Raw genomic sequence first — 26,799 nt, 5'->3', positions numbered from 1 at the left:
ATATTTCTCATTAAATTTGCAAGGTAATTATGAAAAGTACAAATGTTTTTTTCAATGGAACAGATGTTTTTAATTTTTCCATGATTAATACAAAAAATTAAAATACTTTAAAAAATTGTTTGATTTAATTGAAAAATTCTTAATATCACACACCCTCCCCCCCAAACCTTAGCTGTTTCGGCGGGGCGGTGCTGGGGAAGGAGGGTTTGTTTCCGCGGGGCTGGGCGGTGTTGGGGGGGGGGTGTTTCCGCGGGGCCGGGGGGTTTCGGCCCTCAGCTGTTTTCTTTGGAGTAATATGGCCCTCGCTGCTTTACGAGTTGTGCAGGCCTGGTCTAGATCCATCCTTTTTGGAACTCCCTTTCAGGTAGTTGAAAGCAGCAATCAAATCCCCCCTCATTCTTCTCTTCCGCAGACTAAACAATCCCAGTTCCCGCAGCCTCTCCTCATAAATCATGTGCTCCAGCCCCCTAATCATTTTTGTTGCCCTCCACTGGACTCTCTCCAATTTTTCCACATCCTTCTTGTAGTGTGGCCCAAAACTGGACACAGTACTCCAGATGTGGCCTCACCAATGTCGAATAGAGGGGAATGATCACGTCCCTCGATCTGCTGGCAATGCCCCTACTTATACAGTCCAAAATGCCGTTAGGCTTCTTGGCAACAAGGTCACACTGTCGACTCATATCCAGCTTCTCGTCCACTGTAACCCCCAGGTCCTTTTCTGCAGAACTCCTGCCTAGCCATTCGGTCCCTAGTCTGTAGCAGTGCATGGGATTCTTCCATCCTAAGTGCAGGACTCTGCATTTGTCCTTGTTGAACCTCATCAGATTTCTTTTGGCCCAATCCTCTAATTTGTCTAGATCCCTCTGTATCCTATCCCTACCCTCCAGCGTATTTACCACGCCTCCCAGTTTAGTGTCATCTGCAAACTTAGATCAACCTCTAATAGTAAAAAAAAGGTCACTCCTAAGACAGCAAAATGATGTGCTGCAAAAGTTACTGTAGTAGAATAGGAGTACTTGTGGCACCTTAGAGACTAACAAATTTATTTGAGCATAAGCTTTCGTGGGCTACAGCCCACTTCATCAGATGCATAGAATGGAACATATAGTAAGAAATATATATACATACAGAGAACATGAAAAGGTGGAAGTAGCCATACCCATCTGATGAAGTGGTCTGTAGCCCACAAAAGCTTATGCTCAAATAAATTTGTTAGTCTCTAAGGTGCCACAAGTACTCCTGTTCTTTTTGCGGATACAGACTAACACGGTTGCTACTCTGAAACCTGTAGTAGAATGTTATCACATTATCTCCTTCCTGTTATGATCGTCCTGTTGCTTTTGCTGACAGGGCTGCTTGTGTGATTATTAACCTTTACATAGACAAGATGTTTTATCCATTCTCTTAAACTATTGTTTCTGTGTGCTGCACATAGACAATTTGTTTCTTTCCTGAACTAAAAATGAAACAACTGCAGAACTCTGAAATGATTTTACGTTGGAACTTTTCCAAATATTACAAACATACAGCTGTGCATCTGCAATGAAGTTTTGAACTGATGTGAACTGTAAGGAAAACAGTAAAGATATGTAAAATCTATAAGCATTTATTTAGTGATCCCATGTCTGTACTGGTTGGACTTAACAATTCAGGGTGAAATTGTAGTTTGCGTTCCTTGTCCTCTGGTTCAAGTGATGGGTGGGGTTATTAGGAAATGAGTTACTAAAGTTATTCAAAGAGCTGGGCATCAGGCAGTTGTTCATCTTGATTATGCTTAGGGTTGATCTTGTTCTTGCCCCAGTCCTGCAATGTTGAGCATAGGTTGAGCCCAGGGCTGCATGGAGCCTGTTGAAGTCATTGGAGCTCCATTCCAGCACAGGGGCCAGCCCCCATACAATGCATTGTAGGATTGGGGCCTTACAAGCTAACAGAAGCTTGAAATACTGGCCATTTGCTATATACAAAATGGAGCAAGCTCCCACCCAGCTCTTATTTATGTTTGTCATTCACAGTAACAATACTTTGAACTGATCCAACCCATCTCCTTGCAGCAGAGAGGCTCAAGGCCAGCTCCCTGTCACTGCCCCTTGAGAAAAGTGTCTGGGGAGACAGAGAGAGAGTGAGGAACATGCTCAAAGTCACACAGTGAGCACTTGCAATGGAGCCAGAAGCTGCGTCTCCCAACTCCCAGGCCTGCTCTCTGTCCCCACTCCCCTTGGCTGGGATAAGGTAGAGACAGAGCCCTCAGCCCAGCACTGTGACCAATCAAGGCTACAGAGTCACATGATACTTAACCCCACCCACCAACGCGTGCTTTCTACTTATATAACACTTCCAACTCGCGCATGCGCACAGCTCCAGCGCCGCAGCCCTTCCTTTAGAATCTGCTGGGCTTCACTACTGTGGGGAATCTCGTGAGAGTAGGAGGGAAAGTGCCGCGAGACGAGCTGCCGGACGGCGCGGCGGTGACAGAAACAAAGTGCGGCGGTTCAGGCGCGCCGCCGCCGCCTCTTCCCGCCCCCCCAAGCGCGCGCGCGCTCGCTCTCGGGCAATGGCCGCTCAGCCCGCGCGCCGGAGCCCCCTCGAGCAGGAGCAGGACCGCGACGTCCGGGCGCTGATCCGGCGCCTGACCGGCCTCCGCGAGGCGCAGGGCGGGGAGGTGCCCGGCGGCCGCTTCCAGACGGCGCTGATCTTCGCCTGGTCCAACTTCAGGTCAGGGGCCGCGCGCTCCGGGTCTCGCTGCCCCCGGGGCAGCCAAGGGCTGGGCGGCTTCCCGCTGTGCGTGCGGCCTGCCCTGTCTGCGGGCCCCTGACCGCCCCGGGTCACTCAGGCTGCGGCAGCCCGGGGAGGTGGGGGCGGTTCCAACGCGCCTGCGCTCCCGCCTTCACACACTGGCACGTGTCAGGCCTGTCTGAGCTGCAGCCTTACTCTCTCACACACCCTGTCTGTCACACACACCCTGGCCAGGCCTGTCTGAGCTGCAGCCTTACACACACACACACACACACACACACTGGCCAGGCCTGTCTGAACTGCAGCCTTACACACACACACACACTGTCACACACTTACCTGGCCAGATGTTCGTGTGACCCTGTGGCTCTCCTGACAGCCCAATAAGTAACCGCTGTCTGCTGCAACATGGCACATGCCAGTGAGAACATCAGCATTTTCTCCATTAAAAAGATCCGGGCTCAGCATTACCATCAGGGACTTAGTTACAGGTGCTTATCAGAGGAACAGTGGCTGCCGTCCAGGCAGCGATAAATCTCTTGCTGTCCGCTGTGTTACAATATTAGTCTGTTGGCATAAAATAAGCTGCTTTTTAGTGATTTTGGACAGAACACTCAACATGATGTTCAAGGCATCACGTTAGGGAAGAGAGGGAATAACAGCTATTGAAATGAGCAAATATTTCAAATTGAGCAATGTCACACAAAAAAAAACAGTCAAGATCTGCCTCAATAAGTGTACATTTCTCTCCAAAAGACAGACATGCTTTTGACCTTAATGCATGTGAAATGAGTTCAACATAATCTTTATTAATCTGTAATCTTAAAAAATTATAAGGGCATAGTCAACTCTTCCATCTGAAGTGTTTTACAAATTGTTACAAATGGCATGTAATCTCTTCAAATTATTGTAATCTTAACAGGGATTCCCCCCGCACCACTCCAATTGACAGCACTTTTATGTAGTCAATTTCACTCTTTTCCCCCCTATTGTCAACTAGTCCTTGCTTCTGCAAAGATGTATGCATGTGCTTACTTTAATGCAGTGAGTAGCGCCATTTGAAGTCACCGGGAGTACATACAGTGCATAAAGTTAAGCACATGCCTAAATCCTTGTAGAATTTGGAGCATGTCATTTTCTCCCTTGTTGAAAAGATCCTGTAAACATCAATGGGGAGTAGACTTCTAAAAAAATAAAATCTCAGAGTTGCTAGAAACATTACTATGAGTCTACTGTCTGTCTAATGAAGTAGATATGTGTTTTAAGGATAAAAACCATAGTAATCATACATAGCTATGGATTGAAACTTAAAATTCATTGAGCTTTTTGGGAGTGTACTGAAGTTAACTCGGGTGGCCAGCCTGTGGCTCCGGAGCCACATGCGGCTCTTCAGAAGTTAATATGCGTCTCCTTGTATAGGCATCAACTCCGGGGCTGGAACTACAGACGCCAACTTTCCAATGTGCTGGGGGGTGCTCACTGCTCAATGCCTGGCTCTGCCACAGGCCCTGCCCTCACTCCACCCCTTCCCGCCCCCTCCTTTGAGCCTGCTGTGCCCTCGCTCTTCTCCCCTGAGAGCCTCCTGCATGCCACAGAACAGCTGATCGTGAGGTGTGGGGAGGGAGGGAGGGAGAGGTGCTGATCGGTGGGTGGGAGGCAATGGGAGTGGAGGCGGGGGGAGCTGATGAGGGGCTGCTGACTTATTACCGTGGCTCTTTGGCAATGTACATTGGTAAATTCTGGCTCCTTATCAAGCTCAGGTTGGCTACCCCTGAGTTAACTTTTTATCTTACATATGAACTTCTTACAATATGTTCATTACCAAACTGATAGGCAGTTATTGTGATAATGTCTTTGGTGGTAATGATTTGAGAAACAATTTAACGGGCTTATTTAAAAGTTAACAGTTGCCATTATTCAATATATGACATCAAAATATATGATACCTGCCAGAATGTTTGTCATGTAGCAACTGCTATGTAGTGTAGATGTTTACAAGTGAGGCTTCTTACTGTTTGTGTAAATCTAATATTTTTAAGTAAGCATTAGCAGCGCATTGCAGATCCAGATTGCAAGCACAGTACTTGTTTATCTGCTCAAATAATAAGTCTCTTCAAATAGTTATCAAACATCTACTAGTCTGAGGCAAAAATAAAACATAATGTGACAGAGGGATGCATCAACATGGTTTAGGTACAATGCCCCTGGTAAGAAGCCCAACCCATCATCACCAGCTGCTGGGAAGGGTGCTAGTATTCTTAATAGGATACTGTTCCTAGATTCTGTTTGTGGATCTCTGCTTTCTCTTGCTCGCTGTCCACCTCAGAGCCTCCTGTTTAGCATGTGTAATGTGAATAGTACGGATGGGTGCTACTCTACCTTTCCTCCAGCCTCTTGACTGTTGCTGGTGTTGCTGCAGGTAAACAAACTGTCCCAGCCTGCCAGAGGATTTCCCTGACAGGCCGCGTGCCAAAGGTTGCCGATCCCTGCTATAGGTTTTTTTCCCAAACATTTCCTTGCACAATGCAAAAACTGTATTCTGTTTTAATTTCTCATCTAGATTTCATCGGTTTCTTGATGTAAGCAGTCACAAAGTAGAGAGGACAATAGAGGGGTAAGTTTGTCTTATTTTTACTATGTTGATTAATTCTGTTCATTTGAAGCATTCATTGATAAGATTTATTTATTTTTAAATCAGAATTTATGAAAAGCTGATTGTTCATTCAGACCTCAGTAAAGCTGCAAGCTGGAAAAGACTAATAGAAAAGTTTCTGAACTCACCACTTCCAAGCACTGAAGAAACAAAGGTGTGTAACATTTTCTTCGTTGTTCTAATTTCTTTGCATTTATCCTGATGCTGGTCACTTTGTAACAGTTTTAGACCAGAAAGTACAAATGAGTTACATTACTACTAAGCTACATGATTGCTACTCTGTGAGCTGATTTTTAAAATTATAACCTACCGACTCCCTATTATTAAAATATGTATTTATTGGGCATCCATCACCATGGTCTCTGGTTGCACTTTTCATGGCTTAAATTATATCATTAACATTGCAGATAAGAGGCATAGAGCTCCACATTCTGTGTTGCATGAACATTTTTGATAGGACAGGGAATCTAGCAGTTCATCTTAAGAAAACAGGATTTCATAGTTTTCAGTGGGAAAACTGTGTTGAGTTCCAGATCAGTTTAGGGCTTCTGCTGGATTAAAACTCTGTGCTCTCACTTGGACCATGTCACTTTGGTTCCAGTGTGGTTGTTCTGAACCTGTTCTAGTTGATCTTTGAAGACTGAAAGCTGCTGCTGTTGTGAAATGCAGACCCCTGAGCTGGGTAGAGGGACTCTATGATGTCATACTATTTAGTAGGGCTGTGTGTTCTATTTCCTGGTGCCCGTGCTTAGAACCTTAACTTCATTTCTAATTTAACTGAACTGTGACCTTTCTTTGGACTGGTTTAGATTTCTTAATGTGGGAAAAAGGAACAACTATACAGTAGCAATGCAAATGCACCCTGAATTGCTATACTCCCCCCCACCCCGGAGATTTTCAACGTATATGTACTTTTAGCTGTGGTGTTTTTTGTGAATAAAGCGTGAGCCAGTCTACACGCTCAGAAATGTCAGGTTGTATTTAGCACTCAGCAGTGTTGTATAAGGTAATTGTGGTGACCTTTAGCAGTTGCTCTTGTTGATGAGTGAACTTGGGTGTCTTGCTGCCTGGCTCTGTGGAACTTGTCCGTCTCAAAGATGATTCTGTAAATAAAGTACTTTGGCAGATCCTTGTAAGGAGAATGGTGTTAGCCTTAAAAAGGACTATGATATTGTAGTATAGCCTGATGAGTGCCAGGCTGCTTTTCTACTAATTTGATTATAACATTTTTTCCCTCCTATTCTTTGCCTGCGGCACACAATAGTTTAATCTCCTGAGGGTTGTAGTATTTCGGTCTAATTGTAGTTGTTGGGTTTATTGTGCAGATAACTGGGTGGTGCTGGTGACCTGTGATGCATAGGAGGTCAAACTAAATGGTTCAGTGGTATCTTCTGGCCATAAACTTTATGACTTTAATAGAAGTGCATGGTTTCCTTCTAGCCCCGAAACAGCTTTTAAACGCTATTTTTTAAATTAAAAAGGTCAAAATATCATAGAATATCAGGGTTGGAAGGGACCTCAGGAGGTCATCTAGTCCAGGGGTCTCAAATTCAAATGACCACGAGGGCCACATGAGGACTAGTACATTGGCCCGAGGCCGCATTACTGATACCTCCCTCCCCCGCTGCCCTCCTCCCCACCCCACTCCACCCCTTCCCTGAAATCCCCACCCCAATTCTGCCCCCTTTCTGTTCCCAGGGGGTGCAGGAGAGGTTCGGGGGTCAGACTCCAGCCCGACGCGCACCGGGGGCAGGGCAGGCTCACTGCCTGCCTGTCCCCGCGCCGCTCCAGGAAGTGGCCGGAACTTGGGGGAGGAGGGGCACAGGGGTCTGTGTGTTGCTGTTGCTTCAGGCACTGCCCCCAGCAGCTCCCATTGGCTGGGAATGGGGAACCGCGGCCAATGGGAACTGCTGGGGGCACTGCCTGAAGCAACAGCAACACACAGACCCCTGTGCCCCTCTTCCCCATGTTCCGGCCACTTCCCGGAGCGGCGCGGGGGCAGGGCAGGCAGGGAGCCCCGGGGCATGTCGGGCTGGAGCTGCTCTAGGTAAACGGTGGGGGGGGGAGGACCACAAGGAGCTTGCGGGCGGCAGAAAACAACCCCGCGGGCCACATGTTTGAGACCCCTGATCTAGTCCAACCCCCTGCTCAAAGCAGGACCAATCCCCAGACAGATTTTTTTTACCCCAGTTCCCTAAATGGCCCCCTCAAGGATTGAACTCACAACCCTGGGTTTAGCAGGCCAATGCTCAAACCACTGAGCTATCCCTCCCGCCATGTAGATATCAGAATCATTAAATGGTTCCATTCACGAAGGGTGAGTGGCCTGTTAATAGTCTTGCATAACTGTGTAACCATTGTCTGTATAGAATAAATGAGTTTGTGGAAGTCATTTAGAGTAAATGGATGAGGAGTCCTTAAACCCTCATGTAGACTTTTAGTTGAGGTGCTTTAATTTGCCATGGTTAGCATAATTTAAACAAGAATTTTAGGTGACTAGATTTTCAGTTTGTATTGGGAAAAAAAAAAAAAGTAAATTAGGATATCCATTACTTGAGATGAACTGTGAGGGCTAATACTACACACTCTGGCATACAACATTCTAGTCTGTTCATTTCCTAAAGTCTTTTAAACCATTTTATTCCATTTATTGCTTTTTTTTCTTTTGTGTATTTTTAAAGACAGATGCTCATTACGCCATACTATCTCTCCTACTGTGCTTGTCCGATTCTCCTTCCAACACCAACTATGTGGAAAAGCCAAGAGATAAAGAAGTGGGTAGGTTACAAGATCTTTATATTTGAAATGAAAAACACACAGACAAGTGACAATGTGATGGGACTTTTTTTTCCCCTTTGCAGTCTTATAACATCATGTCTTAATTCATTTCAAGATCCTCTACTGTTTATCTTTTGTGGGTTTTTAATCTTGTATCTAATTAACCTATACATCTAAGACACACTGGAAACTAGAAGGTTTGTGGGTGGGGGAAAAGATTAATGTTATGACTTTCTCATCCGGGTTGCTCGTTCAAATCCACCCCCGTTGGTTGCTATCTGAGGGCCATTTGGTGTGTTGTGTTTAAAGCCTGTGATCTCTGTTCTGTTCCCGTAAGTGGGAACAAGTGTTAAATGACTGTCACAGTTAATACCCTCTCAGCAGAGGGGCCAGTCTGTGAAATATTATGTCACTTATGGAACCACCACGTGAGGTTTGATGAATATTGGTGAGCCTGGAGGAAGTTTGCATTACTGCTGTATCTTCTGCGTGAGTAAATAAAGGACTTCACTTTCTAACAGTGTCTATCCTGACCATTTCATTACACTGAACTGAGCCAAAACCAAAAATAAAATCTATCTAAAACTAGTAACTTCGCATGTAATTTCACATAGGAAAGTTATGCAGTAACGTGACATAATGCAGTTTGGTTATTTCTGTAATCTTTTCATTTTAAATTAAAAATATTGCTTTTCTGTTCTAACCAGTTTTAACTTGGCAACATCTAGTCATCCACCTTAACTTATCAAGAGTTAATTTTACGTAATCTCCCGGTTTTGTAGTAGTATTGTACAATTTCCCTATGTTTCTGATTACAAACAAATGGCGGTAAATTGACAATCCCCAATGGATCAAGAATAAAAGGATGAGAAGAGTGGAACACCTGAGAAAAATGTGTTTGGGATACCACACATCCTTGTAGTATTCATTTGCAATGCTGAATAAAATAGCCATTAAAAAAAAATGGTTTGAAACAACATTTTAGTCTAGAAACTGTGGGGGAGGGGAAGAAGCCTCGTATCTTAAAATTCTTTTTCAAGTGGCCTCTGCACATTTCCACTCTTGGAATGCACTAGTGACGCAGCTTGGACTGCATTGTCAGCACATCCCAAAAGTGTGAACATGCAGAGGTTATCTCAGAAAATTCCAGTTACAGGTGAGTAACCTTCCTACTGGATTAAAGTATATTATTTTATATTGTTTGTGTGATTATTTTATTTAAAAATATTTATCTATAGCACTATGGTTGTACATATTCTTTTACACAGAAGGAAAGACAAGTTCCCTTCCCTCAGTAATTTACAATCTGGGTTCCTGATCATGCAAAGACTTGTCCATGTGTTACTCTTGGTAAGTCTACACCACAAAGAAAAACCCATGGCACTGAGTCACAGAGCCCAGGTCATTTGAGCTAGTGGTACTTAAAAATAGCAGTGCAGACATTCTGACTCAGGCTGGAGCCTGGGTTCTGAGACCCTCACCAGGTTTCAGAGCCCGAGTTCCAGCCAAAGCGGGAATGTCTAGCCCCAAGCCCCAACAGCCCAAGTCAGTTGACCCAGGCTCTGACACTCAGTGCTGCAGGTTTTTCTTTGGAATGTAGACCATTTTTATGCACTGGGAGTAGTTCCATTGAAGCAACTGGGATTACTCACAGTGCGTAAAGATACGCACTCTTGCAAGACTTTTGCAGGATTGAGGCCTAAAATAGATATGACATGATGCAGGAAGAAGTGAAATCAGGCAAATGGGATGACTGTACACCATATTGCAAATTTGTGTGAGTCTAAAACTCAGAATCAGAGGAGCACTTCAGGAGAAATGTATATAGGTAGAGAAAGAAACAGGAAGATAATTCATCAGACCACTTAAATCTTCAGTGAAAATTTTATATCATTGCTAAAGAAAGTGACAGTTTTGAATGGAAGAGAGTATCTCTTGTCAGTCTGCACCTTTAGAAAAATATAAGTCTTGTTATAGAGGAAGTTGGAAATAAGCACAAAAATATTGAGTCTCACTTGTATTCCTTTTAGAAAAGGAAGAAGAATTTGACTGGGGAAAGTACTTGATGGAAGGTGAAGAAATTGATTTTGGTCCTGACATAGACACACCAGTAAGTAATATCTTAAAAGTGACTGACTGTGTTCTTACAGACCGTATATATGATATTTAGGATTATAGATGTTCACTAAAGCAAATAATTTATGGCTTGTTGATGTATGGGAGCTATAGCTACGGCAGGGCACATTCTTTCTAGAGCAGTGGAGAGTCAGGAAGTCAACTAAATAATGTTTTGGATCGCAGAAGGGCGGGAGGCTGTATCACTGTGGACAAAAACAACTGTTTAGATTTTTTTGATCAGTTTTTTATTTAAATACAGGTTTATTTTTTAAAAATAAACCATTTAAAAATTAAATTAGAATTTGACAACCTGTTAAGGCCTAAATTTACTCTAATCTATTAAAATAATTTAAATAGAAAAAAATTGTACTAAGCAGTATATGCTTGCTGATGATGTTTTAAAGACAGTCAGATCACTGAACTGGTGAAAGTCAATCCGTAAGCACTTGAAACCAGAGTTTGTTGAAGTGTTAAACCAGCTTTTGACTGCATTAGCTTCTTCTGCAGATGGAGAAGCCTATTTTCTTCATTTCAGATCAATGACAAGTAAATCCAAGGTTAAGCTGATTGGGAGTTGGAAAAAGCAGGAAAGTTTGTTTGCCTTTTCCAGTCTTGAGTAAAAACCAGGTGTTAGAGGATGAGATCTACTATTTCTAAGATTTTGAAGGACATGGTGATCAGAAACAATTCATTCAATTCACTAACTACAGATAATATTTCCTTTGTTTAAATAAATCAGTTATTTTGAAATGCAAAATGTATTTTTATAAACTTTAATCAACTTTGTCTTATCTATCCAGCATGTTTGAGCTTTTATTGAATGAAAAATGTTTTTGTGCATTTTGATTGAATTTCCATCCAAATAGAGCTTAACACAAATCACACGTCAAAAAAAATTAAACAGTTAGTAAATAAGAACATAAAGAATCCAAGAATGGCGATACTGGGTCAAACCAATGGTCCAGCTAGCCCAGTATCCTGTCTTCCGAGAGTGGCCAATGCCAGGTGCTTCAGAGGGAATGAACAGAACAGGAAATCATCAAGTGCTCCATCTCCTGCCCCCATGGCAAACAGAGGCTAGGGACACCATCTCTGCCCATCCTGGCTAATAGCCGTTAAAATGCATCTTTCACCATTTTCTAACATAAGTAAAAATTAAGAATCTAAATAAATGTAAGTTAAGTTATATAATTGCTTCAGTAAATGTGTATAGATTGTGTATCCTAGTTAGTGTATCCACGCTGCACCCAATCCTGACACAGTGCAAGGGCTAGTCCTGCCCCAGAAACACCCCCAGAAACACCTGGGCTAAGCCTGCCCCAGGCACACAGATGTGTGCAGGCAGACTTAGCCCAGCAGGATCCAAATGTGGAGGTGTTTAGTGTGCGGGGGATCCAGGTGTGGGGCAAGAGGGTTCTGTGTGGGGCAATCTGGATGTGGGCAGCTCAGTGAGGGGTCCGGGTGCAGGGGCAATGAGACTCTTTGGGGTGGGGTCCAGGTGAAGGTTGTTGGGGCTCGGTGGGAGGGGTGGGGTCTGAGTGCTGGGGGAGTGGGACGGGGGTCCGGATGCAGTTGGTTGGGGGTCTGGGTGCGGGGGGCTTGACGGGGTGGTCCAGGTGCATAGAGGTTGGGGCTTGGAGTGGGGGTACATGTGCAGGGGGCTCATGGGGGTGGTGAGGCTCAGCGGAGGGTCTGGGTATGGGGGTCTGAATGTACAGGAGTTGGGCAGATGGGGAGGCAGCTCCCCGTACAGTGACCCCTTTGTGATTTACCTCTCTGGGGCTGTTCCAGGCACCCAAAATGATGCATCTGCCCTGCTGGAGAGGGGAGTGTGGTTGCTCTTGTAGCTTCCCTTTGCTTCCCTGTCAGAAAAACATTTTTCTCCGGGGAAGGAAAGAAATCTGCAGCGGACATGAATTCTGCGCGTGAGCAGTGGCGCAGAATTCCCCTAGGAGTAAGATATGTAGAAATACAAAGTCACTGCTCCAAAAAGTTTACTATTTTGATGATGTCTGTAACTTAACAGTTTGGGCCATGTTATAAAATAAATTTGGGGAAAAAAATCAAATGATTTTCAGGGTTCTTTTTAGTTTCCCTCATGCCTTTTTTTTTTTTTTTTAGTGGAAGACAGAAAGTAGACATGTTACACTGACTTTCCCTGCCAAGAAGGACTGAGTATACTTCCTTCCCTCATGTACATTGCACTAAAAATTTACTTGGTCTTGTCATACTTGACAGGATTGGTCTGAAGAAAGTGAAGAGGAGGAGGATGCTCAACAACCTCTGAGCAGGGAAGACTCTGGCATTCAAGTAGACAGGACACCACAAGAAGAACAAGACCAAAACAAGAAAACAGTGTCTCAGGTCACATGGAAAGGTTGGTTATTCAAAATTCTCTTCATGGAGGGATATCATAACAAATGGATTTCTAATAAATGATTCTCACTCATATGTGGCTACCTAACAATAACTATGGAAGAGTTCTGTATTAAAGTGCTCTGGTATTGTCACTATAATTAAGGTTGTGAGTTTGGTTATGTATTATAGTTACTCTTTAACAGAGTAAAATGGTAGTGCCTCATTTGTGTGTAATGAAGGTTTGATCTACTTTCCATTAAAGTCAATGGAAAGACTTCCATTTATTCCTATGGAAGTATGCACACCGATGCTGCTCTAGGGATAAATGTACATCAGATAAACACAACTTAAATATATCTAGACATAATACAAAGCTTGTGTTATTAAATGTTAACACTGAAATAAAAGCAGGTATTAAGAAAAACATGTGTGTGCTTGGGTATAGTATAATTCAATGAATGAAAATGCTTGTAATAAATGTGACACTAATGGCTCCCCTTCAGATTGGTTTCAGTCGGTTTCCCTGACAGCTGTGAAATTATAGGAGAGCGCACAGTAGGCTATTGCACCTAGAATAGAAGCTGGTTATCTGTGAGGCTAGGTGTCATGGGGGATAAAACTAGGAGAAAAATTTTTTAGGTAATGTACTGAGTGCCTAGTATTAGGGACACCCTGACTATAGGGTGAGCTTACTGGTATTTGGCACCTTACTTTTTAAAGTTACCTTTGATATAGGTTTTGTATGTATCATTTCAACAATTGTCTAAAATAAAGTACATTTCCTTAAGATGGAAAGATATATAAATATTAATAGACCTCTGTCTTATTTTTAGGGCCTGATTTCCAAAAGGTCAGGCACCTGTGTGTATAACTAACTTATACATGCAATCACCATGATTGTACATGCAATAAAGTGCAAACAGACAGGAGTAATTAGCCAGTTAATTGAATGCAGCTATATCCTGAAGCTAATTCATTGTTTGGATGCTTATTAGTGAGACTTTTTTGTCTTTTATAAGCCTTCCCTACATAAATGAAAATCCTTCACTGACTATCAAATGTCTTACCAGTGGGTGAACCTGATGCGCGCAGCTGGCTGGAACAGCATGTGGTTCCTCAATATTGGACAGGAAGAGCTCTTCGTTTTTCTCACAGTTTGCACCTACATTCCAATTTAGCTGCTGTCTGGTAAGAAAAAAAGATCACGTACATGTTCACCGCTGATATTAAATAAAGCCAGATAATGGTTTAATGAACTATTAATGATTTACATTAAGCTGTGATACTGTTAAAGTGTAAAATGTGTGTGCTCTTCCAAAATATGTAGTTAGCATTTGTTACTGATTTAGTTTAAAATATATTTATATATTGCAAACTAAGTGCGTGCAAATTGAACAAAATGAGCCAGTATAATTTTAACTTTTGCTTATTGTGCTGAACAGTCGTAGTTCTTCCACCCCCGTAAAAATGCATAAATGTCTTGTGTGTTACTGTCCTTCCCAATGTCAGAATTTAAAACAAAGCTAGTGCTGTTCTGTCCATCACAAATTCCAAATCTCAGTTTGGACAAATTTAGCATGTGTAGGGCAATACCAAATTGTGATTTGGTTTGTGCACACATTCACTGCCAGTGAACATATTTGGCTTGGTTGAATTTTGAGCTAAGAAATTGTATAAATAACTAGTACTATCAGTGATAAAAATGAATTAAAATACTAAAAACTTCAGTAATCCTAACATATTACACTAAAATCTTTTAATCTATCTACCAGTAAAGAAATCATGGAAGGTCTATGAATAATTGTAGAACTTCTTCCTATGATCTTGTGTTCATATTTAGAGGTGAAGGAATTTCCATTCCCTTCGCAAGTTTTTGAGACGGCATGTGTTACTTTGAGGTGGGATGGGATTTGGGGGTTATTCGTGATCCAAATTCATGTTTACTCTTGACTTTAATGTATTTAAAATAGCTACATGTTCTATTTGATAATCATTGAGTCAAAAAAGTGGATTCATCACATTACTATGTATGTTATTGGATATTAAGTAATTAAACATTTGAGAGTTGGAATACTAAAACTAATTTAATACATCAAATGTTTGCAAGTTAATGGTAGTTGAGCTTTGACTGGATAATATTTTGGTGGCTTTTCATATTTTTTTGCCTTTAAAAAGGTTTAGAATCAAACTCTGCTCTTGTTTATAGCCTATAGAGCTTCATGGAAGTCTTTGAAGTCAAAGGTGTAAATTAGGGGAGAAATGAGCCTTAAGATTATTGCTTGATTCTTATTTGTAAACACTTCAGCTATGATTTCATTTTTTTTTAATTAATAGTACATTTTCTTCTTTTAGGGACCAACACTTGTACAGCAGCGATCCCTTATATATGCCAGAAGAAAGAACTCTTGTAACTGAAACACAGGTTATCCGGGAAACACTCTGGTAAGCAGGAATCCCTGAAATACTTGTATATGAAATGTATTTAATATTCAAATGATAAAAGAATCTTGCATCATAGTGTTATTGGTCCTAGGAGACAGATTTGCAGTTGGCTTTCAGTGTCAGAAAAGAAATATTGCCGTGTCCTTTCTTTCTAATCTGTGCACCATCACCAGTAGTAAAGATTCTGTAATTGCAACATTCTTAATAGTTTTAATGCACAAGCCAGAAAATAAGCCAGCTCACTCTTTCATAACTGTATTGCCTGTGCAGTACAAAAAACTTATTTTTGTCACTTAAAGTGAAAGGACTCAATGCACAATGAGCAGATTTGTTGAGTAAAAAGTCAATGTCATTTTATTTTTCTTATTATTAAAAATACTTTTAAGCTCAATTCAGGTGAGAGGTAGGAGGAAACCTCTAAAAGAAAGAGCTGAGACCATGACCGTGTGTTCTGTTGGAAATGTATTTCTGATCTTCAGCAATATCGTTTACAGTCTCTGGGTCACAATGGACCCATTATTGCTCTCTGATTCCCAGGTGACAGTAGTGCCACATAGTCATGCTACCATGCCCTCTATTCATCCAAAGCTGGCCTAGTGGTTGCAACTATTTTTCTCTGATGTTTACATTGTCACAGTGATCCACCCCTTTTCAGTATCAATGTTAGATTTCTACATTATGCTCTACTGAGAGCCACCTTGGAAAGGTACCTGGAAGTTTCAGCTAATAAAAAATGCTGGCATCTCTTGAGTATGACTAGTTGCTGCTTCAGAACTTTGTTGGCTTCCAAGTGCAATTTAAGATGTAGGTTACAATTTAGTAAACCTTATATGGCCAGCCGAGGGTTTGCCCCTCTTATGCGGTGTCTTAACACAGCAGTAACAATCCATCGGTTCTTGATGTTAAATGCTTAAGATACGGCTGACATTGTGATGTGCACTGGAGGGCTCACATCTTTGAAACTTTCTTCCTTTAACAATCTACCAGACGTGGGTTTGTTGAGAAGTTGAAGAGTTTTTTGTCCAGGTTTTTTCTTATCCTATAGGTTTGCCACTGACAGGATTTGAGGATGTTTTAATGATTTTTAATTCAATTTTTTGTTGTTGTTGTTGTTGCTGCTGCTATGATTGTTGTTAGGGACTCAGTTGTCAGGCTGGAAATCCAATTTATAAATATTTATGTATTATAATGTAAGTTATCTTAAATGTATTTTAGAATTTTAAGTCTTACAGAAAGTAATTCCCAACATAAGACTTTTTAAGACAACAATTTAACGTGATGTCCCATTCTTTGTGATAAGGTCCACAGGTCTCTTACAATGGTACTTCAACCTGCTTGCAGCTTGGGGGCAGAACCTGTTCTGTCATTCATTTTATGATGCCAGAAGGTTCCTCAGTTTTCCCAATCAAAATTTAACCTGGTTTCAGGTTACAATCTTCAATCAGATGAGGGTTTATTTTATTTGAAGTTAGGAGATTTCTCTAATACGAACAGTATTGTACTTTTAATTTAGCCAGGTAGTCCTCAAACTGTCATTCCCTAAGTAAGTTCAAGAAATATTCCTCCTCTTGTTGAGCATCAAAGTCCTGTCTTTAGGAGCACTGGCAATCTCAAGGCAGAGTAGTTATATCTCCTGCATTGAGATCTGCTGGACAGCCATTAGTTCACTAAGTCTGCATATTGGTCATCGAATCTTGGCCAGTGCCATTTATTTCCTTTTGGCCAAGTCTTCTGTATGCCCTAGTGCCCAAGAGAAGGTGGAGGAGATATTTATGTATTATCTACCTAGTTTGGGATGTCCATATTTAAAGAATGATCCTACTTCCCATTTTGGAGGAACACTGCTATGAAAATCCCATTGTAACATGTCTGTGGATTTTAGCATGAAGAAGAACAGGAAAATTTACCCTTGCTTAGCTGAAAATATCCTTTTTTTGAGAATGTAATATGATTCACAGATCTGGCTGACCATGGAGACAAATGGATCTCAGAGATGGAAATTGTCATCCAAGGATTTGGGTTTGTTTTCATTATGTGGAATTTAAAATGTTCTGTTTTTTCCTCAAAGTATACTTGGGTATTCCCATGCTGCCAGTGACTGACAGGTCTAGTTCTGTTCCCAGTCTGCAAGCAGGCTGAAGTACCATTGAATGAATCTGTGGATCTTATTACTTTGAAGAAAAATGGCCATTGCTGGAGATGGAACACTGGATTGGGGGGGACTGATGCCCTGAGGTGGTATGGGGAATTCTCTTTCTTAGGTGCTTGGCTGGTGGGTGTTGCTCACATGCTCAAGGTATAACTGATCACCATATGTGGGATCAGAAAGGGATTTCCCCCAGAGTAGATAGGAAGGGACACTGGGGGGAGGGTTTTCATCTTCCTTTGCAACATGGGTCACTTGCTAGGATCATCTGGACTTATAGCACTATATCAATTCCTTGCCAGTGCAAGGGCCTCGGTTATTGGTGCACCTTGGTCTATCCTGTTCTCTACTTGTGGCACACAGTTGTTATTTCCTGAAGGCTATAGTACTTTGGTCTAATTCTGGTTGTTGGGCTTGGCAGGGACTGGGTGGTGTTTAGTGGCCTGTGATTTTACAGGAGTTAAGACAGGATGATCTGGTGGTTCCCTCTTGCCTTAAACTCTAACTCTAAGGGCATGTCTACACTTTGAGTGGGGATGATTCCCAGCTTGAGGAGATATACCCATGCTAGCTCTGACTGAACTATCACATTAAAAATAGTGTGTAGCCACACTAGTATGAGCAGCGGGAAGGGTTAGCTGCCCTTAGGATGATCCCATTCAAGATGCTAGACATGGACTTCGGGCTGCTCATACCACTGCGGCTATATTCTGTTTTTAGCAAACTAATTTGGTCAGAGCTAACATGCGTTTGTCTACTGGAGCTGGGAATCACACATCCAGCTCAAAAGTGTAGACCTACCCTAAGAAAGGAAATTTTCAGGTAAGCAAGACTAAATTTTCCTCTTAAGGATTTGACATATATATTTTCTAATCCATATAATTATGATGAATTTGTTTTTAAGAATGCTCACCTTTTCTTGCTTTCCAGGCTACTTTCAGGGGTGAAAAAGCTCTTTATATTTCAGCTGAATGAGGGAAAGGTGACTGTGAGAAATGACATTATTGTAACTCATTTGACCCAGGTAAGTTATTTGATCAAGCTGGGTTGATTTTATTCAAATCATAATTTAATATGCCTGTCTTTAGAGGGCTTGAATATTTGGGGGATAGGAAACTCAACTTCCTGTGGAAAAATAATAATGCTTCCACACCTGTTTTTAACTTAAGCAACACATATTTGGATTTAATAAAACAAAACTGAGTGGACGGATAATATTCAGTGACAGTGAAATTGTTATATTTATCTCTTAAATTCAACAGTCACTTTCATTTTACCTTTTATATATCTTGTGATTTCTGGTTGTGTAAAAGGATTAATATTCATAAGATAATTCTGGAAAACCTTATTTTGTAGAACTGCTTAAGATCAGTATTGGAGCAGATAGCAGCATATGGACAAGTTGTGTTTAGGCTGCAGAAGTTCATTGATGAAGTGATGGGGCACAGCTCAGAAAGTGTAATACCTGGAACCATTTCCACTCCCAAGAAAACTACCGAACCCCCATTTAGAACCTACCAAGCTTTTATGTGGGCCTTGTACAAGTACTTCATTAGTTTCAAAGAAGAGCTTACTGAAATTGAGAAATGCATAATCAACAAAGGTGCAGTATAGGGGATATTTAATTTATAATAGGAAAATGTGAGAATAATATACTGTTGTACAAATAAGTTTAAACTATGAAAATTGTATAAAATGCTAGACAATATTTAAAAAATATATAAACTTGCTAAAAATGGTTATCTTTGTATATTTTTGGTTTTGCAGACAAAACAGTCACTCTTTCAATAGTAGTAGATAAGTTGTCACCTCGACTGGCACAGCTTAAGGTACTTCACAAAGTTTTCAGCACAGGGGTAGCAGAAGTACCGCAAGTACCACCTGACACTCGAAATGTTGTAAGAGCATCTCATTTGCTTAATACACTCTACAAAGCTATTCTTGAATATGACAACGTTGGAGAAGCATCTGAGCAAACAGTATGTCAAATCTAACTTTTTACTTTATTATGAAACACAGTATCTAGAATATTGTTTAACAAGTTTTTATGTGAAGCTTTTTACCACTGAAGAATTGATTTATAAGTCTGTTAGGTCACAAATGAAGTACATGTCGTGGTCTCATCCTATTCTCCAGTTATCTACATTATAAATCACACAATCTGCTATGGCTGGCACTTTGTGCTCAAAAGAGACTTAGGACTGGAAATAATGAAGGTTGCTGGTTAGGACTGAAGGGCATTGAGAAAGCAGTGTAGAGAAGGTTGCAGGGTGTCTGCTTACATTTAACTGACTGCACGGCATTGCTTTTAGTTCAACATTATGTCTGGTCAAGTTTTTTAAAAAATTGTATGTACATGTGCATACTGTAAATATATATTTACACAGTTCTTTGGATTGGCTTCTCTGCAGTGTATAGTAGCTATTTTATTTGAAATAATATGTGTAATTTTGCCCAACGTTTATAAAATCCCACAACAATTGGTGTTTACTCTTCATTTCAGGTATCCCTCCTCTTCTCTCTCTGGGTTGAAACGGTAAGGCCGTATTTGCAGACAGTGGATGAGTGGATTGTCCATGGTAACTTGTTTGATCCTGCTAAGGAATTTATCATTCAGAGGTATGGATGATGATGATGAACAGATCAAAACAGTGTGGCCTACATAAACATTATAGCTGTTGAAGAAGAGACAAACTGGATGGTGGCATGACAATAATTTCGTTTGATAAAACAGCTAGAAATGATCTGATTTTTTTAAAATCCTACTTTTTTTATCCATCTCTAGTCTACATGGGAGAAATAACATGAGGTTGTGAGACAGTGACCCTAGTAGTTGTTGATATGGTATAGAAATAAGTTAATTTGGAAAAATGGAAAATTAAAAAATATGAAGTTGGCCATCAAACCACAAATATTCAGTATAAAAAAAATCAATTCTTTTCCTAAATTAATGTATCCATAATAAAATAAAATTGATTTTTTCCTAATGCATGGCAAGATAGTGATATAAACCTATTGCTATTTGGAACAGAAACATAAGATAAAACAATGTCTTGAGTTATTTGCATACTCCTTTCAGCATCAGTTAGAAGAATTAGTTCTGTTTGCACATTACATTTTGATGATCACTTTTTACAGTATAGTAGTTTAAAATAGAAAAATGCAGAAATACTAAATTTTTGTGTTATAGCGGTCTATAGCTATTAAGTTTTTTTCCATTGTGTAATATTACTCAAGCTTTTTTCTAGCTGATCAACAAGTAATGGCAATTGGTTAAAAAAACTAAGCACTTTGAATGACTGTGGAAACACAGATTTTGTTTACTGTGGAAGATGATTAACTGCTGGCACCAGAACTTTTACCTTAATAACCTTGTTGTGTCCTATTGCATTTCTTTTCCTTTGGGTCTAAGACTTTCAATTAAAACGGGGCTCTCGCCTATTTGGGATGGCGTTAATGTACAATTAGATTATTTTTAGCAGTTAACTAACAGTAGTTGAGAAGGAAGCCTTATCTATAAATTTAACTTCCCATGAGAATTGTTTTACCTATTTTTTACTGGGATGTGCTAAAACAGAAGCTATTAAAGTATTGTTGTGTATCTTTTGGGTATTAAATTTTGAGGTATTTCAGACACGTGTGCGTTATGTGGTATTCAGTTTCACTTTAGTTATTTGTATGGAGACTCCTACATAGTGATGTAGGTTTTTCTATTTTATTTATTAAGTAAACCTAAAAGCATCAATCATTTGTAATTAAAGATCCATGGCACTGAATAATTGACCTCCTGGATAAATTCCAGTTTGAGGTTTTGGTCTGGTTACCTACATTTCTCCTGGATTTCAGTTGTATATAGTAGTGTAACAGCATGGCACCCATCTCGCACAAGCACCCCTTCTGGGCCAGTGGGTCTCTGATCTTTAAACAGTTCGAGCCCTGTTATTGGGCTATACCACCAGGGCTTTCTCCCTGGAGGCAATGGTTTTGCCCTCTTGGTCTATCCTGGTCTCAGCTCTCCAGCTGGGCCACTAAGTAGTTCAGTTCCCCTTCTGGGGGTTTATCACTGTCTGATTGTAGGCCAGTTCCCCAGTGGCCTACGCGGGGGACCCAGGCCCACCCACTACTCTGGGTCTCAGCCCAGGGACCCTAAGAATAGCAGCCATGTGCCACCATGTCCCTTTAGCAAAACTGCCTTCAATTCCGAAGGCCACTACCCCATGGCCCCACTTTCACCAAAGCTTCACCCTTACCTCAGGGCTCATCTAAGTTCAGGCTCAGGAGCCAGCACCGAGCTGTTCATGGTGCTACAGTTCCTTTTGGCCGGCCAGGAGCACTATATGTGCTCCTCCAGCTCCAGGAAGGAACTGACTGTCTCTGGCTCTGCTACTCTATTTGTACGGCCCTCCTGGGCCCTGATTGGCTGCTCTAGGCTGCTTGAAGTACTACTGTTCTGCTCCTTTCCTGGAATGGGTGTGTCAGGACACTAATCCACCCCATCACAAATAGTCTCTTGTTTCTTGTTCTAATAATCTATTGTGCAATGATTCTGTGCGATGTTAAAGTTACCATCATTCTAGAGATGGCTGTGTGTCAATCATAGGTGAAATGATTACTTTGTGTGTGTTGTTCAATAAAGATAGTTGCAAAGTTTTTCACTTAGACAGGAAAAAATCAAATTCCCAAATACAGAATGGGGAATAATTGGGTAGGTAGTAGTACTGCTGAAAAGGATTTGGGAGTTATAGTGAATCACAAATTGAATGAGTCAACAACATGAGACAGTTGCGGAAAAGGACAATAACATTCTGGAGTGTCTGAACAGGAGCGTTGTATGTAAGACCTAGAAGGTAATTGTCCTGCTCTACTTGGTGCTTGTGAGGCCTCATCTGGAGTACTGTGTTTAGTTCTGGATGTCATACTTTAGGAAAGATGTGGACAAATTGGAGAGAGCCCAGAGGAGAGTATCAAAAATGATAGGCCAGGTTTTCTAAACCTTCCATGATGGAAGATTTAAAACTTGGCACATTTAGTCTTCAGAAACGAAGACTGAGTAGGGACCTGATAAGTCTTCGAGTACGTTGAGGGCTGTTACAAAGAAGACTTATCAGTTGTTCTCCAAGTCTGCAGAAGATAAGACCAGAAGTAATGGGCTTAATGTGCAGCAAGAGAGATTTAGGTTAGCTGTTTAAAAAAAAACTTTTCTAACTATAAGGATCATTTAGCTCTAGAATAGGCTTCCAAGTGAGGTTGTGGAATCCCCATCATTGGAGGTTTTAAAGAACAATTGGACAAACAACTGTCAGGGATGGTCTTCTAGACTCTAGGTTGACTTCATCTTGCCTCTGTGCAGGGGACTAGACTTGGTGACTTCTCGACGTCCCTTCCAGTTCTACATTTCTATGATTCTATCATTTCTATGGTGCGTTGGGATAATTCCAAATAGAAGGTGAAATATAAATTAAAGATTTATATTATTGTTTAATAGGGAAGCTTTATCTTTTTAAAAGGATAAAGTGTAACGATTTTCTCTCTGTTGTAGAAACAAAAATGTCCCAGTTAATCACAGGGATTTTTGGTATGCTACCTACACATTATATAGTGTGTCAGAAAAGATGGAGAATGAAGAGAAAATGAGTGATAATGCCAGTGCCAGCTCTGGCAGTGATCAGGCTCCCTCAAGTAGGCAGCACACAATGGTCTCCTTTCTGAAACCAGTACTAAAACAAATCATCATGGCTGGAAAGTCCATGCAATTGTTGAAGAACCTACAATCCAAAGATGATTATCCACGGCAAGCTGCATCAAGAGGTGAAAATAAGTTGTGTAAAATATTCTTCTTCTCTGTATCTAACAGTATTTGTGTATTTAGGGTGTATTAGTGTTTCCATTATAATCCACTGTTTAGTATATAACTCTCCTTGTTATGCTTGCACTGTGTGGTTTGTAACTTCACATCTGATTTGAAACAACTAGTTCTGTTCCAAGAGCCCTGATGCATGCAACACACACAACAATGTGAGAAGAACTGAATTTTTACCTTAATTCAGAATTTCTTTGCTTTTCTCAGTTTTAAGTTGCTCTTAAACGTTATTTTAAATTCTCTCTTGTTAGTTTGTACTATTTAAGATCTTTATTCAAACTATAAAACTATTTTCTTATTATGTGATTAATCAGTTGGTTCCCATTACTGAGTAGTTCATTGGTTTAAGGATGATAGGTAATAAATAGGATTCCTGATTTGAGGAAAGCCTGTTGGTGATCTGCCCAAAGACCTTGATACAACTATAAGCATGCGGAATATTTGGAGTAACCAGCATGAATTATGATACACAAAGGACAGTAGTGGGAGCTGTGATGTCTGTTGTCTTCACGTGGGTCAATATAAATGAGCTATTTGTAGGTTATACAAGTCCCTTTCTATTTAAATGTAGAGTGAGGTGGCTTTGAACTGTTTTGCGACCGCTTTTTATATCTGTGTTATCCCTTTTGGCATGGGAGGATAAACTGTCATTAAAACAAGTTTTGTATTAATGGCTGACAGTTATTTTATACCCATCGTCTTTAAGGGTTTAATATTTTCAGAAATATTAATTTCATATTTTAGGTCCCAGTTCAGCAAGATATTTCAGTATGTACCCAACATTAAGCATACAAATAGTCCTATTAATATCAATATTTAAAGTTAGATATGTGCTTAAGTACCTTGCGAATCACAGCCTAGATACTGTTGATGCTGCATATGGAAATATAGCAAGCAAAACTGGGTTTATGTTAATCTCCTTAACTTAGTTGTTCTAGTATAATCAACACTGTTTCTTAGAATAATATTTACCATATATTTTACTATCCACTTCAGATGCAGAAAGAAAGAGTTTGTACACACTATTTCTGGAGTCTGTGCAGTCCCGTCTGCGGCATGGGGAAGAATCTGTTCCAGATATTATTACAGAACAACAAGCTACAAAGCAGAGTTTGATAAAGATGCAGTCTATAGCAGAGAGACACTTAGAACTGGATGATGTTCATGATCCATTGCTGGCTATTAACTTTGCTAGGTAATTGAACACCTGAAAGATAACCAATCTCACCACTGTTGTCAGAAGCCACAAGGCAGCAACTTTTGCTATTGCTGCTTAAAACAAACAAGCTCAGGAACAAGCCTAAAGAGGAGCATGACTAAGCATTGTCCCAGGCAGCTTATGACTGGCCAAAGGTTCATTAAAAATATAAATTATTAAAATGAGTATTCAAGAACGGTTCTATTTATGCCTGCTACATCTAGCAGGACTTAAATGTTTTTAGTATAGAAAATGGGAACTGTCTCTAGCATAGCAAATTTTATTACAAAAAAATAGATATAATTTCTCAAATGAATTATGATAGAACAAATGCTGTAGCAAAATGTAATATTTTTAATGTGTGTGCATGGCACATTATGTAAAATGTCTTTCATTTGAATCATTCTCTTTGGCTGATCATTACAAAGATTCTACTGTGGTACTAATAGTTTAAAACAAACATTTCAGGAAAAAGGTTAATTGCCACAAAAATAATTGTTCCTTTGTGATAGGGTAATGTGAGGAAACTAGCAGAGCAGCAACACGTTGATTTTAACAGTCGTACATAGGTCGTAATAATTAGTGGTGAGAATGTTAGCTATTTATTTCTCTTACGTACCAATAGGTAGATCGGTGTTCCGGCTTCTCAAAAAGAGTTCTGATGTAACAATGGTGCCTTTAGTTCTTGGTTGTATTTAAAAGCTTTCATTGTGAAGTTAAACAACCTTACAGTTTAACAGGTAATACAGTGTATTATAAGAATATTGTAATTAATAGTTGAGCTATGTACATAATCTCTCTCTCAGTGGATGAGAATATTCTCTTAAAAATTGATAGGCTGGTTAACTCAGTCCTTTTGTCGATCAAGACAATCTCTGCTCTGAAGTGATGGAAACCAGACTTGCACTACAATGATTTTACCTGTTGATAGCTTTTGCTGTATTGTAATGATGATTTTGACCCTACTCTGATAAACTAATTGGCTTTGGCTTACTAATACTATGTCTACACTACAGCCTATGTCTGCAAAACTTATGTCGCACAGGAATGTGAATATTCCACCCCCCGAGTGACATAGGTTACACCAACATAAGTGTTCATGTGCTTCTCCCATTGACATAGCTTATGCTGCTTGCAGAGGTGGTTTTTTTTATGCCAACGGGAGACTCTCTTCTGTCGGCATAGAGTGTTTTCACCAGATGCGCTGAGTGGCGCAGGTGTATCAGTACAGCTAAGCCACTGCAGTGCTGTACATATAGACTTACCCTAAGTGTTAAATGTCTGACTCAAAGATTTTCCAATGGTATAATATTATAAGGAGAGTTAGTGCATCACTGTAGCACTTCAGCATAACAGACACTACTTACACCAATGGGAAGGGCTCTCCCTTTGGCATAGTTAATCCACCACCTCAACAGTCCGGAATTCTTAGGTAGACCTAGCACTGCCTAAATAGGGAAGGAGATGGGTTGATCTCATTTTCTAGTGTTGAACAGCCCTTAGTAGTGACCACTATATTTAAGTTACTTAACACTTTTCATTATAAAAATTTTTTTTTTGCAACCTTATTTTTGAGACTCTTACCCCTCTGTTGTTTGCAATTGGCCTTGGGTATTCAGTGGGGGAAAGCCTTCAGGCTACCAGAGCACCTTTTCTTTGTCTGATTAAATTCTGTCCAGCTTTTGCTGAGATATATACTGTTTACAAATTGCCATTTACCTTCTCTTACTTGTTTCTCTGGGAAGTGTTGTTGACAATGTGCCAAAATAATAATTGGACAGGAAAATTTTAAGGCCGAGCTGCCATTGCTGCCACAACAGCAGGCAGCAGCATGTGGTACATTAGGAACACCAGGTTGCTCCTAGAGCTGCTGTAGCAGGGTGGTGGGAAAGGGAAGAGAAGAAAGACATATTGGGCTCCCCCTTCTCCCAGGTCGTCCCAGTGACCCATGTCCTCCACTGGAGGACACCATATGGAGCAAGGAAACACCCACCTTCTGGTGAGGGTTGGCAGGGAGGGTCGCTGTTTTCTCTCCCCGCCCCCCAACACACGTTGTTACCTGTCTTCTAGAGATCCAATAACTGGCTCCAGCAGCGTATTTCCACCCCTACCTAGGGCTGGAGTTCTCCTAACTTCCAAGGTTTGTCTTATCCCATTGAGAGAGAGATTATGACTTGAGCTATGTGGCTGTGCATTGAATAAGATCCCCCTCTTATAGCTATACGCAGGCTACCCAAATCTATATTTGGCACTTTTGCAGCTGCTACTGGAATGCTGTGTCCAGTTCTGGTGTTCACAATTCAGGAAGGATGTTGATAAATTGAAGTGTGTTCAGAAAAGAGCCACAAGAATGATTAAAGGATTAGAAAACTTGCCTTAGTAATGATAGACTCAGGAAGCTCCATCTATTTGGCTTAACAAAGAGAGTGTTAAGGGATGACTTGATTACCATCCGAGTACCTGCATGGGGAACAAGTACACCTCTACCCCGATATAACGCTGTCCTCGGG

The 26,799-nt window shown here is 40.7% G+C and overlaps 1 protein-coding gene across 1 annotated transcript in view; it reads left to right on the top strand.

Moving 5' to 3' along the window:
* The first annotated feature begins 2,544 nt into the window (after positions 1 to 2,544).
* LOC112110518 (gamma-tubulin complex component 5) overlaps positions 2,545 to 26,799 on the top strand; it is a 46,264-nt gene continuing 22,009 nt past the window's right edge. Inside the window, exons 1-14 of the mRNA XM_026649422.2 lie at positions 2,545 to 2,715; positions 5,297 to 5,350; positions 5,435 to 5,543; positions 8,071 to 8,167; positions 10,198 to 10,277; positions 12,524 to 12,662; positions 13,714 to 13,831; positions 14,996 to 15,085; positions 18,162 to 18,255; positions 18,588 to 18,834; positions 18,999 to 19,210; positions 19,735 to 19,850; positions 22,771 to 23,039; positions 24,088 to 24,286. Coding sequence (XP_026505207.1) covers positions 2,555 to 2,715; positions 5,297 to 5,350; positions 5,435 to 5,543; positions 8,071 to 8,167; positions 10,198 to 10,277; positions 12,524 to 12,662; positions 13,714 to 13,831; positions 14,996 to 15,085; positions 18,162 to 18,255; positions 18,588 to 18,834; positions 18,999 to 19,210; positions 19,735 to 19,850; positions 22,771 to 23,039; positions 24,088 to 24,286 — 1,985 coding nt within the window. The 5' untranslated portion in view covers positions 2,545 to 2,554. The remainder of the gene's footprint in view (positions 2,716 to 5,296; positions 5,351 to 5,434; positions 5,544 to 8,070; positions 8,168 to 10,197; positions 10,278 to 12,523; positions 12,663 to 13,713; positions 13,832 to 14,995; positions 15,086 to 18,161; positions 18,256 to 18,587; positions 18,835 to 18,998; positions 19,211 to 19,734; positions 19,851 to 22,770; positions 23,040 to 24,087; positions 24,287 to 26,799) is intronic.

Source organism: Terrapene carolina, unplaced genomic scaffold (assembly GCF_002925995.2).
Source record: "Terrapene carolina triunguis isolate 2854851 unplaced genomic scaffold, T_m_triunguis-2.0 Scaffold23, whole genome shotgun sequence".
Taxonomy (NCBI): domain Eukaryota; kingdom Metazoa; phylum Chordata; order Testudines; family Emydidae; genus Terrapene; species Terrapene triunguis.
The sequence above is the reverse complement of the archived record's forward strand: the minus strand, read 5'-3'. Positions and strand labels throughout refer to the sequence as shown.